At 43.3% G+C, this 13,205-nt stretch overlaps 1 protein-coding gene across 1 annotated transcript; it reads right to left on the bottom strand.

Moving 5' to 3' along the window:
* Positions 1-11,650: 11,650 nt before the first annotated feature.
* CLDN14 (claudin 14) lies at positions 11,651-12,721 on the bottom strand. The gene has a single exon (XM_077484525.1). It carries the CDS (start codon positions 12,637-12,639, stop codon positions 11,929-11,931), a length of 711 nt encoding a protein of 236 aa, XP_077340651.1. The 5' UTR covers positions 12,640-12,721; the 3' UTR covers positions 11,651-11,928.
* Between the last annotated feature and the right edge of the window lie 484 nt (positions 12,722-13,205).

Genomic DNA, 13,205 nt, shown 5'->3' with positions numbered 1-13,205 from the left:
AAATAGTCAACAAGTTAGATGTGTAATTTATGTTCCTAGAACACATGATGGCGCTACCTGCATGTTGGGCCTCTCTATGTGGCCAGGCTGTGAAAAAGTCCCACACATGTGGTATTGTAATACTCAGGAGGAGTAGCAGAATTTTTTGGGGGGTGTCATTTGTGGTATACACGTGCCATGTGAGAGAAATAACCTATTACAATGACAATTTTGTGGAGAAAAAAAAAGAATGAAAAATCTTAATTTTGCAAAGAATTGTGGGAAAAAATGACAACATCAAAAAGCTCACTATGCCTCTTACTAAATACCTTGGAATGTCTACTTTCCAAAAAGGGGTCATTTGGGGGGTATTTGTACTTTTCTGACTTGTTCGGGTCACAAGAAATAAGATCGGCCACCAGAACATCAGATGTGATCAATTATGTGCGATTCGCACCACAGCTTGTAGACTCTCTAACTTTCACAAAGACCAAATAATATCCACTAATTTGGGTTATTTTTACCAAAGATATGTAGCAGTATAAATTGTGGGCAAAATTTATGAAGAAAAATTAATAATTTGCATAATTCTGTCACAGAAACAAAGAAATATGCGTTTTTTTTTTTCAAAATTTTAGGTCTTTTTTCACTTATAGCGCAAAAAATAAAAACCCCAGAGGTGATCAAATACCACCAAAAGAAAGCTCTATTTGTGGGGAAAAAAGGACAAAAAATTCATTTGGGTACAGTGTTGCATGACTGAGTAATTGTCATTCAAAGTGTGAGAGCACCGAAAGCTGAAAATTCACAGCCAGTGAACCAACGAAGAGAGAGCGGGTGCGGGTCGAGCAGCAGCTCTGTGTCCTACGGGGGCTCGGGGCTAGGGAGCAAGCATGCACTAGTGCCCCCAAAGCAAGCAGCTTGCTATAGGGGGCACTGGTCGAGGAGGAGGGGGGCCGAAGGTGGTGGTTGTTTGCAGAATATGACCATGTTAAATCTTTAACCACTTCAGCCCCGGAAGATTTGGTTGCTCAATGACCAGGCCATTTATTCGGATTTAACTGACAATTGCGCAGTCGTGTGACGCTGTACCCAACCAAAATTGATGTCCTTTTTTCCCCACAAATAGAGCTTTCTTTTGGTGGTATTTGATCGCCTCTGCGGCTTTTATTTTTTGCACTTTAAACAAAAAAGGGGGCGACAATTTTGAAAAAAAACACAATATTTTGTACTTTTTGCTATAATAAATATCCCCATTTTCTTTTCTAAAAAAAAAGCAAATTTTTTCTTAGTTTAGGCTAATATGTATTCTTCTGCATATTTTTGGTAAAATAAAAACCGCAATAAGCTTTTATTGATTGGTTTGCACAAAAGTTATAGCGTCTACAAAATAGGGGATAGATTTATTGCATTTTTATTATTTTTATTATTTTTTTACTAGTCATGGGGGAGATCTGCGACATTATGGCGGACACATCGGACAGTTTTGACACATTTTTGGGACCATTGGCATTTATACAGTGATCAGTGCTATAAAAATGGGGTTAACACTAGGGGACGAAAAAGGGGTTAATTGTGTTCCCTGGTGTGTTTCTAACTGAAGGGGGAGGGGCTGACCTAGAGGAAGTGACGGATCGTGGTTCCTAGCTAATAGGAACTCATGATCTGTCGCTCCTCTCAGAACAGAACAGGGATTTGCGTGTTTACACACACACACACACACACACACCTCTGTTCTGCCTCTCGTGCCCGCGATCGCTCACGGCCGGCAGTCATCATGACCACCGGCCAGGAGCATCGGCACCCCCGCAGTGCAGCGGGCGCATCTGCATGCCTGCTCTCCCAATCGCCGATGTATAGCTACGACTGTTTGCGGGATCGCGCTGTCGTGCGCAATAAAATGTTGGTGGCTGGTCTGCAAGCAGTTAATTTAGGCAAAGTGGACTTGCCCTTTAAAAGAATAGTTGTTGAAGTGTATGGCGACTTTTATTTTTGGATAGAGTTGGGAAGAATCAGAAGCTTTGCCAGCTTTTGCTGCTAGCTGGAGCTCCAAGGGAATTCCCCCTCATTACTGTCCAGGTGACAATGGCTTAAACAGGAAGTAGGGATAAATCTTCATCGGCAACAAAGACAGGAATATTTTTTGTAGAGTAGGGGAAGGCGAGAACTCCCTCTCAGCTTTTAATACTCTGTGTCTCTGTTCCAAAATCCTCCCCCCGCCTTTCTCTCTGGTGAAACCATTGTCACAATAACATTAATGAGGGGGAATCTCTGCAACTGAGTCCTGGATAACAGTAAAAGCCTGACAGGGGCTCAAATTGATCTGTTCTCCATCTGAAAAAAAAAAGAAAGTTTTAATTGGTCTTACACTTTAACCCAAAAGAGAAATCCCATTAGTACGCACACAATTACAGATCATTAGAGGATAGAGAAGAGGATGGACATGTCACTTATGTACACATAGCCTGGCTGCTGATCAACACTAATCTCTTCTCTCCCCCTCTACTCCCTTCCTTGTCTGTCTCCTACACATACAGATTACAAATGACTTTTCATCTCGCTCCGCTAACACATATGTTTTACATTTAATGTCCCTTTCAACCAAAGGGCTTAGACGTATGTGCTTTACCTTACTTGCAAAGCAGCAATTATTGGAGAAGAAAGACATGCACTACATCATTTGAAAATCTAGGAGTTGAAATAACAGGACTAGAAAATGGAAAGTGAGAATGTAACACCTTTCTGTATTTTGGAGGAGAGATGTGAACTAAATTCCTGTCTAAAAGAACTTGTTCTGTGCACTGAATCAGCCTCCAGACAACAATAAACGTCCCTTTTTATACTCGCAGAGAATCAGACTTTTAGTCATTAATGGTACATCGTGACTTCAAATAAAATGAAAGCCCACCCAAAAGTGCAACTTTAGTTACCACTAAAACCTATTAAAATCACCTTCTGGCTTCATATACTGTACACTATATTACCAAAAGTATTGGTACACCAGCCTTTACATGAACTTTAATGCGCATCTTAGTCTGTAGGGTTCAATATTGAGTTGGCTCACCCTTTGCAGCTATAACAGCTTCAACTCTTCTATGAAGGCTGTCCACAAGGTTTAGGAGTGTGTCTATGGGAATGTTTGACCATTCTTCCAGAAGCGCATTTGTGAGGTCAGGCATTGATGTTGGACAAGAAGGCCTGGCTTGCAGTCTCTGCTCTTATTCATCCCAAAGGTGTTCTGTCGGGTTGAGGTCAGGGCACTGCGCAGGCCAGTCAAGTTCCTCCACCCCCAAACTCCCTCATCCATGTCTTTATGAACCTTGCTTTGTGCACTGGTCATGTTGGAACAGGAAGGGGCCATCTCCAAACTGTTCCAACCAAGTTGGGAGCATGAAATTGTCCAAAATGTCTTGGTATGCTGACGCCTTAAGATTCCTCTTCATTGGAACTAAGGGGCCAAGCCCAACCCCTGAAAAACGACCCCACACCATAATCCCCCCTCCACCAAATGATTTGGACCAGTGCACAAAGCAAGGTCCATAAAGACATGGATGAGCGAGTTTGGGGTGGAGGAACTTGACTGACCTGCACCTCAACCTGATAGAACACTTTTAGGATGAATTAGAGCACAGACTGTGAGCCAGGCCTTCTCGTTCACATCAGTGTCTGACCTCACATATGCTCTTCTGGAAGAATGGTCAAACATTCCCATAGACACACTCCTAAACCTTCCCAGAAGAGTTGAAGCTGTTATAGCTGCAGAGGGTGGGCCAACTCAATATTGATCCCTACAGAGTAAGACTGGGATGCCATTAAAGTTCATGTGTGTGTAAAGGTGGGCATCCCGATACTTTTGGTAATATAGTGTATTCCTGGAGAACACAGGTGGATTTTTCCTCTTCTGCCCATTTGTGCACAATTTTCCATTTTATAATTTTGAAGAGGAACTCGACTGTGGAAGCTTTGCCTATTAAAAGACAGGTAGATAGCTAAGGAATAGTCACCAATATAGCCTGGGGTCTCCCCACAGCTGATCATTACTTTTTCTGTACTTTGTCTCTGTGTGGAGGCACCCATCTTGGGAGAGACAGGGAAAATGTCCTTTGGCTTAAACTAAAAGAAAAATGAATTAATAAACTGAAAACCTGCATGCGCAGAACTCTAAACCCACAATGGATTTAGAGGAAGGCAAATAAGTCTTTGAAAGTGTAGTCCAATTCCCTCTAACAGGGGAAAATTCCTTCTTATCCCCAAAGGCAGTGGTTCTCAAGTTGTAGCATACTGGATACAGCCCTTTGGGACACTATTCCTCCCACTGGCACCAAATATGGGAAACCAAACCTCCCCCTGATACCAACTATGGGGCACCATACCTCTCAGTGAGAGCAACAATGGGGCACCATACCTTCCAGTGATACCAAGGATGGGGCATCATTCTTTCCACTGATACCAGCGATGGGGCGCCATACTTCAGACTAATACCAGCAGAATGGCACTATTCTTCCACTCACTAACCACAGACACAAGGTCATTTTTTGCTGCCACTACCCAGGGACATTTTTTTGCTCACTACCGAGCCTGGGGCATTGTTTGCTAACACTGGACCCTGACAGCAGGGCATTTTCTACTCCAACTATTCTTGAGCTACAGATATACAGATTTTAGCCCTTCAGCCTGCAACCTAACATGTTCCTCCATGCTTCACAGTGCAAATGGATGAATTTCCCACTGCAGCTATTGTGTTTTGACAGCTGGCGCCACCAGCAGTCCAGATACCTGAATAGTGACTGCATCTGATTGGATGCAGGCACTGTTTGGCCAACAATTTTCTGCTTGGCTCCACCTATTTTTTTTTTTATTCGAGGTATGTTGGGCAGGGGGAACTAACAAGACTAGCCATTTGCCTGTGTTCACCCAACTTTCGTTCAGTCCTGCTAACGTTTAAAGGACTCTCTACTCACTCTTGATAAACTCTAAAGAACTCTCTACTCATCCTCAGGAGGATAGACCTCTTCGTACTAGACACCACCAGCTGCCCAACCAACCAGGTTTACCCTATGCACTTTCTATTTGGCATCCCGTTCAACCATGCCAGTGTAGCATATTATAAGTCCATCTTTATGCGATGCATAATAGCCCATTATGCTTTACCTTTGCAGGGAGACAAAGAGGAAGTAAACCCATCAGGTCATCAAAGACAAAGAGGAAGTAAACCCATCAATGACCCTAACCATGCAGCCGGAGCTACAATGCAATGGTTTAGATCAGGGCTCTTAAACTGGTGGCCCTTCAGTTGTTGTGAAACTACAAGTCCCATCATGCCTCTGCCTGTGAGAGTCATGCTTGTAACTGCCAGCCTTGCAATGCCTCATGGGACTTGTTGTTTTGCAACAGCTGGAGGGCCACAAGTTTAAGACACCTGTTTTAGATGAAAGCATATTCATGTGTTAGAATGGCCCATTCAAAGTTCGGACCTAAATCCAATTCAGATTCTGTCGCAAGACTTGAAAATTGCTGTTCACAGACGCTCTCCATCCAATCTAACAGAGCTTGAGCTATTTTGCATAGAAGAAAGGGCAAAAAGTTCACTTTCTAGATATGCAAATCTGGTAGAGACATTGTCTCAGGGGGCTGAATACAAATACACTTTTCACATATTTATTGGTAAAGAATCTTCCACTTCACAATTATGTGCCAATTTGTGTTGGTCTATCACACAAAATACATTTACGTTTTTGGTTGTAACATGACAAAATGTGGAAAATTTCAAGGAGTATGAATAAGTAAGGTAAGTCACTTTAACCACTTGCCAACCGCTGCCAGCTGATATGCGCCGGCACAATGGCAGTGGTGGGCAAATGGGCGTACCTGTACGTCCACTTTTTTTGCCGGGGTTAGCGGGCACGCATGCGCAGCATACAGTGTGACTGTGCTCGCGGGATCAGCAAACTCGATGTCTGACGGTCTCCCGTCGATTGTGTCACAGAGCCGCAGAACAGGGAATCGCCTATGTAAACAAGGCCCCAGTTCTGACTTGTGTCATGACAGAGATCACTGCTCCCTGTCATCGGGAGCAGTGATCGCTGTCATGTCAGTGGAAGCCCACCCCCCCCCACAGTTAGAATCACTCCCTAGGACACGCTTAACCCCTTCATCGCCATCTAGTGGTTAACTCCTTCCCTGCCAGTGTCCTTTACACAGTAATCAGTACATTTTTATAGCACTGATCACTGTATAAATGGCAATGGTCCCAAAAATGTGTCAAAAGTTTCCTATGTGTCTGCCATAATGTCGCAGTCATGATAAAAATCACATATCGCCCACATTACTAATAAAATAAAAATTTATAATAAAGATGTCATAGAACTATCCCCTATGTTGTAGACTTTCTAACTTTCGCGCAAACCAATCAATATACGCGTATTGCGTTTTTTTTTTAACCAAAAATATGTAGAAGAATCAGGGCCGTTGCTAAGTCTACAAAAGATCTGGGGCTAGAGCCCATAGCAGCATAGGAAAGAAAGTCATACATTTGGGCAGGCATACACATGTATATAATATATGTGTGTGTCCACTTACATCAGGGTTCCCAGAGAGCCCCCCTTAAATCAGGGTCCCCAGAGAGCCTCCCCCTTAAATCAGGGTCCCCAGAGATCCTCCCCCCTGCATCTTGGTCCCCAGAGATCCTCCCCCCTGCATCAGGGTCCCCAGAGATCCTCCCCCCTGCATCAGGGTCCCCAGAGAGCCCCCCACTTACATCAGTGTCCCCAAAGAGACCCCCGCTTACATCAGGGTCCCCAGAGAGCCTCCCCTCCCTTTGGGGACCCCTACAGAGACTCGGTGCTATGGGTCCCAGATTCGGGGCTATAGCCCCAAAAGCCACCCCCTAGCAACTCCACTGAGAAAAATACATATCGGCCTAAAGTGAGGGGAAAAAAAAAAAAAAAAATATATATATATATATATATATATATATATATATATATATATATCATTTTTTTTTTTGGGGGGGGGGATATTTATTATAGCAAAAAGCAAAAAATATTGTGTTTTTTTTTCAAAATTGTCACTCTTTTTTTGTTTATAGCGCAAAAAATAAAAACCGCAGAGGTGATCAAATACCACCAAAAGAAAGCTCTATTTGTGGGAAAAAAAGGACGTAAATTTTGTTTACAATGTCGGACAACCGCGCAATTGTCAGTTAAAGCGACGCCATGCTGAATCGCAAAAATTGCTCTGGTCAGGAAGGGGGTAAAATCTTCTGGGGCTGAAGCGGTTAAAGACTGCCTGTTAGCAAATTTCTCCTGGGGGTGGTGAAGATCTACTTTTAAGGGGAAACATTGGCAGTCGAATTCCACAGCCTCTGAAAAGTGGGGAACTGCTGGCCTGGCAGTGATCAGAGAGGCAGGAGAAGACTTACAAAGGAGGTGTAATGTATTACCTGAGGAAGAAGCAGCTTTTCATACACAACTAGTAGAGTCCACTTCCCAGCGCCGGATCTCTGGGGTGTTCTTGGCTTGTTTGTCTTGGCGTGTGGGCTCGGGACTAAACAGCTGCTGTAGCCCTCTTTATAGAGGTATTAACCTTGCACACCGGCTGATGTAGCTCTTTGCTTTCATGAGAATAGCACAATATACACTTGCTATTTTTCTTTGAGAGCGGAGAATCAGCCAGGCACTGGAGACTGTTAATACCTCGTTCATGTAAATTTATAAAGGAACCTTTAAATAGGAAAGCCGGGCCAGGGAGGCTGTGAGTCAGTGGAGATCCCATAATTAGTCTGCTGGAAAAGTTATAATTTCACATCATGCTGCAGCTGAATTTTGTCGCCATTTAATACCTCCTCAGGTCACCTGGGCATATCGGCTGTCATGGAGGACAATTAGCGTTTTCAGCTTTCGTAGAAGAAAGTCATTGTTTTTACTGCCTGTGGGCTGCTGTAACACAGTTCTGGGTATTGCCAGGCCTCAGGTAATATTTACGCTTGGAATTTATAACTTACAACTCACTTTTTTGGCTTTTGCATTTGTGGCCATAGCTGTGTTACTCAAGGTTATATTATGTACTTTACCCCTGCCTATAAGAAAAATTCACTGCGTACCCTCTGACCAATGCCATCTTAGTTAAATGGTTACTTACTCAATCCCGTGATATACATGCAAGAAACCTAGATATATTCAAAAATGATGCTATTCACATCTCAACTGTCCATGCCTTTCTCAACTTTTCTAACTAAGAAGATCAGCAGGAAAAATGCCCCATTCAGTGGTGGCTATTGGGGAGAATGCCCCCCTGATAGTGGTGGAATGTCACTCTTGGGCTCCTTTTACATTGACACTGTTGGGCAGCAATACCAGGCAGTTGAGGTGCATTTTTAACATGACTTAAATGCCTGTGGAAACCAGGCAATGGCCGCTGGATGCACAGCTTAGTGGCTTGGAAGAGTAATAGGGTAAGTTTCAGTGGGCATCATGTTGCATGCTGCCTACCACCACATCCATTCCCACAACATGGGAAGGCGGCCATGCCACAACCATGATACAACAGTGTCTAACAGATTTGTTTGCGATAAGGGTTTTTTGGTTTTAGGGTGTGAGATCTCTTGTTCAAAGAGGTGTGGGGGAGGCGGTATATCCCCTCTTCATCTCCTGCTATCTGTACACCAGCTGCTGTTGACAAAATGTTCCATCATGGATCATAAGTCAGTAGCTGGACCTATAGGCCTTACAGGTACAGATAAAACGATCATTGGTGCCATTCAGTTGGTTTTGCCAAGTGGTGTTGGCCCTGGAACTATGCAGGTACCATCAACAGGAATATCAATTAGCCACAGCTCATGGGTGAACCCTGGAGGAACCCTAAGGTTCCACAGAAAACTGGTTTAGAATCGCTGACCTAATATAAAGTCACGTTGAGAAAAGTGGAAAGATAGTGCTGGACCTTTAAGATTATCTTATTGCTATCTTAAGCTATTGAGGCTGTCGTAAATATTCTGGTTCCCAGGCAGGTGTCTTCTACACCCCCAGTGGATCTCCAAAGTCTCATTGGCTTATGGTGTATTATAGCAAACATGGAGATGAAGTGCCACACCACTTCTAAGCCCTTGTACACACGGCCGGACATTTCCGACAACCAAATCCGTCAGATTTTGTCCGACGGATTTTGTACGAAACTGTTGCATACACACAGTCGGACAAAGTTGTCAGAAAATCAGATCGCACTTAACGTGATGACGTTATTTCGTTAGGACGGGACTACGTTCAGGCTAGTAGCCAATAGCTTTGGTCTAGGAATTTGATCTGAGCATGCGTGGCACTTTGTCCGATCGGAATTCTCTACAAACGATCGGACTAAGTCCGATCGAATCATGTTGTCGGAAAATGTTATAGCCCAGCTGGAAAACTTGGTCCGTCAGATACTCCGACGGAAACAGTCCGATGGAGCCCACACACTGTCGGATTATCCGACAACACGGTCCTATCGGACATTGTCCATCGGAATGTCCGACCGTGTGTACAAGGGCTAAGAGATCCAGATTTATTCAAATAAAAGCCAGGGGGACAATCCAAAGAATAACTAGCATATTATGGGGGTTGCTTAAATCAAACGATTTACCACTTAAACACAATCTGACTTCTCTGTAATCCGCAGCAGCTGGGGGATCACATAGAGTCGCTGGGGTCGGGAGTATACTTCCTTAAAGATGAAATCTGTGCCAATATAAAAGACACGCTTTGATGCAGGTATGTCTTCTTTAAAGGATAGGTACACTTTAAAACATCCTCCTCCATTGTCCTTATCCTTTCTGCTTATCTCTAGATCAGGGGTCTCCAAACTACGGCCCTCCAGTTGTTCAGGAACTACAATTCCCATCATGCCTAGTCATAACTGAATGTCAGAGTTTTACAATGCCTCATGGGAATTGTAGCTCCACAACATCTTGAGGGCCATAGTTTGGAGATCCCTGCTCTAGATGCATAACTCAGTCCCACAGCTATGGCCTTAGGTAGTTGTTTACATTCTACACCGTTAGTCTTCTATGTCCATAAATGTCTATGGGACCATTTACAGAGGCCAAAGATGCTTTGCATCCAGTCCCATAGAAATCTATGGAAAGCTACTGTTCAGATGTGACCAGGACACTGATGACTTGTGATGCAGGTTGAAAACAAACACAGGAGACCATGGCCAATGGATTGAAGTATGCATCTGGGGAGGAGGCTAGTTTAGATCAGAGAAAGAGGATAGGGGCAAAAAGTATACATTTTAAATGCACTTCTCATTTGTGATAACACTAAATATATTTTTAAATGCAATTGTTAGTACCTGAACTCTACCTGGTGTTATCAGCCTCTTGTAGTCCCCTGTACTATACAGCAGAGCTCAGAGGGATTGGCAGCACTGGGAGCCAATATGGTGTGTTGAATGCAAATGCATTGGCAAGGAACATGTTAAAAGAAGGAGAAAGCAGAGTGAGAGGATAGATCACCTCATTAGTCTGTTTCTGCTTCTCTACTCTTTGAAAATACACTATATTACCAAAAGTATTGGGACACCTGCCTTTACACGCACATGAACTTTAATGGCATCCCAGTCTTAGCCTGTAGTGTTCAATATTATGTTGGCCCACTCTTTGCAGCTATAACAGCTTCAACTCTTCTGGGAAGGCTGTCCACAAGGTTTAGGAGTGTGTCTATGGGAATGTTTGCCTATTCCTCCAGAAGCACATTTTGTGAGTTAGCTGATGTTGGATGAGAAGGCCTGGCTCACAGTCTCCGCTCTAATTCATCCCAAAGGCATTCTATCCGGTTGAGGTCAGGTCTCTGTGCAGGACAGTCAAGTTCCTCCACCGCAAACTCGTTCATCCATGTCTTTGTGGACCTTGCATTGTGCACTGGTCCAAATCATTTTGGTGGAAGGGGGGGGGGGATTATGGTGTGGGGTTGTTTTTTAGGGGCTGAGCTGCCCCCTTTAGTTCTAGTCAAGGGAACTCTTAAGGGCCGTCAGCATACCAAGACATTTTGGACAATTAAATGCTCCCACCTTTGTTTGAACAGTTTGGAGATGGTCCCTTCCTGTTCCAACATGACTGACCTCAACCTGATAGAACACCTTTTGGGTGAATTAGAGTGGAGACTGCAAGCCAGGCCTTTTCATCCAACATTCTGACCTCACAAATGCACTTCTGGAAGAATGGTGAAACATTCCCATAGACACACTCCTAAACCTCGTGGACAGCCTTCCCAGAAGAGTTGAAGCTGTTATAGCTGCAAAGGGTGGGCCAACTCAATATTGAACCCTACGGACTAAGACTGGGGTGCCATTAAAGTTCATGTGTATGTAAAGGCACCCCAATACTTTTGACTTTTGGTAATATAGAGTCGAGAAGCAGCAACAGACTAATGTTCATGTGTGTGTAAAGGCAGGTGTCCCAATACTTTTGGTAATATAGCGTATAAAGGCATTTAATAATATAGGAATATTATTATTGCATGCTTTAGGTGTATACAGTTATAAGAATACAACTATATAAAACATTATAAAATCATTTAGTAAAAATCAAACTAAATCTTAATTTTTGATTTGATATACGGTATGTATATACGGAGTATCTTTTGATGTATATCTGTTGAATATTCATTATACACATAATTTAAGATAGAAATGATGGTTTTCTCTGTTGTCATTTATTTTTTAAATCCAACATACAAATAGCAGATCAAGATTTGCCCTCAATGAACATCATTCTTTCCTATGTGCATCACTGTATAATAAATAAAAACAAAAAACATAAAACGTACAAAGTTACATATTTACAAGTCTTTCTTACTCTCCACTTAGTCATCACAGCAATACAGTAAACATTATATAGTCTTAAATAAACTCTTGAGTTAATAAGAATATAATAGTCTGTGCTCATTTGAGGGGAGCTAAGGGAGTTTTGGCCACTCAGACAAAGTCATTGATTTGGTAGCCATGACGCGAGGCGGAGGTCCAGGACGTGGTATGGCTACTTTTGTGGACTGGTGCTGGCTTGCTCATAGGTGCCCTCTGTAGGTGATGTGATGGATGGAGATATGGCACTTGCACAACAGACTTTTGACAAGAAGTAAACAGCAGCATGATTCCTCCAATTATAGTCAAACCTGCTGAGATAAAGCCAACATAAAGAGCTTGTCCAATCTCAAACTTCATACCATAGGGAAGAGCTGGGTTGTAAAAGTCATTGACCACATCGTTGGTACACCAGGCCACTGGAATCAGGCATGTAAAGCCAGCCAGGAGGAAGAGGACTCCACCAAGGACTGAGATCATCTTCTTGGCAGACGATGCTTTGGCACATTGAGTGCACTTCATGCCAAATACAGAGACCACACAGGCCAGTAGTGAAAGGACACAAGACGTGACCATCATACCCCTGGCAATCTGAAGATCTCGAGGAAGGGCCAGCTGAGACTGGTGGACCTGGCACTGGTAAATTCCTGTACTGTGCCAAACGCATTCCATCCAGAGGCCCTTCATGTATGCCACAGCCGTGATGATGTTAGTGCCAACGTGTGCAGTTCGCCACCAGTGAGGAAGCACTGTGGAAATGATGGTTCCTATAAAACCAATAAGGCAGGTGAAAAAGCCCAGTAACTGCACTGCCATGCTTGCCATGGTAACTTCAGGACCAGCGTTGATTTTCCTCACAGCCACTAACTTCCCCTTCTTCTTAAAAGTGACGGCCAGTTCACATCTGTGCCTGCACTAATAACACAAGGAACGGCTACAGAAGTTAAACATTACTGAAATGCATTATTCAAGTGGCCAGCGAGACAAGAGCCATTAAATGCTCCATTAGCAAATTAATGACTGGGCACTGCTAGTAAAGCTTTTTCGCTGTGAAAGAACAGGAAAACGAAATATGATTTTATTGCTACTTTGTAAAAGTATGTGTTATGTTATAGTTAGTATAGTCATGCCCTGTACACGCGGTCGGATTTCCCGACGGAAAAGGTCCGATCGGTTTATGTTGTCGGAAAATCCGATCGTGTCTGGGCTCTATCGGACTTTTTCCTTTAGAAATTCAGATGGAAAAAGTTTGAGACCTGGATCTAAAATTTTCCGACAACAAATTCCGATCTGACTTTTTCCGATCGTTTGTAGAGAATTCCGACGGACAAAGTGCCACGCATGCTCAGATCAAATTATGAGACCAAAGCTATTGGCTACTAGCCTGAACG

Source organism: Lithobates pipiens, unplaced genomic scaffold (genome assembly GCF_037356315.1).
Source record: "Lithobates pipiens isolate NorthernLeopardFrog02 unplaced genomic scaffold, aLitPip1_a1.2 Scaffold_16, whole genome shotgun sequence".
Taxonomy (NCBI): domain Eukaryota; kingdom Metazoa; phylum Chordata; class Amphibia; order Anura; family Ranidae; genus Lithobates; species Lithobates pipiens.
The sequence above is the reverse complement of the archived record's forward strand: the minus strand, read 5'-3'. Positions and strand labels throughout refer to the sequence as shown.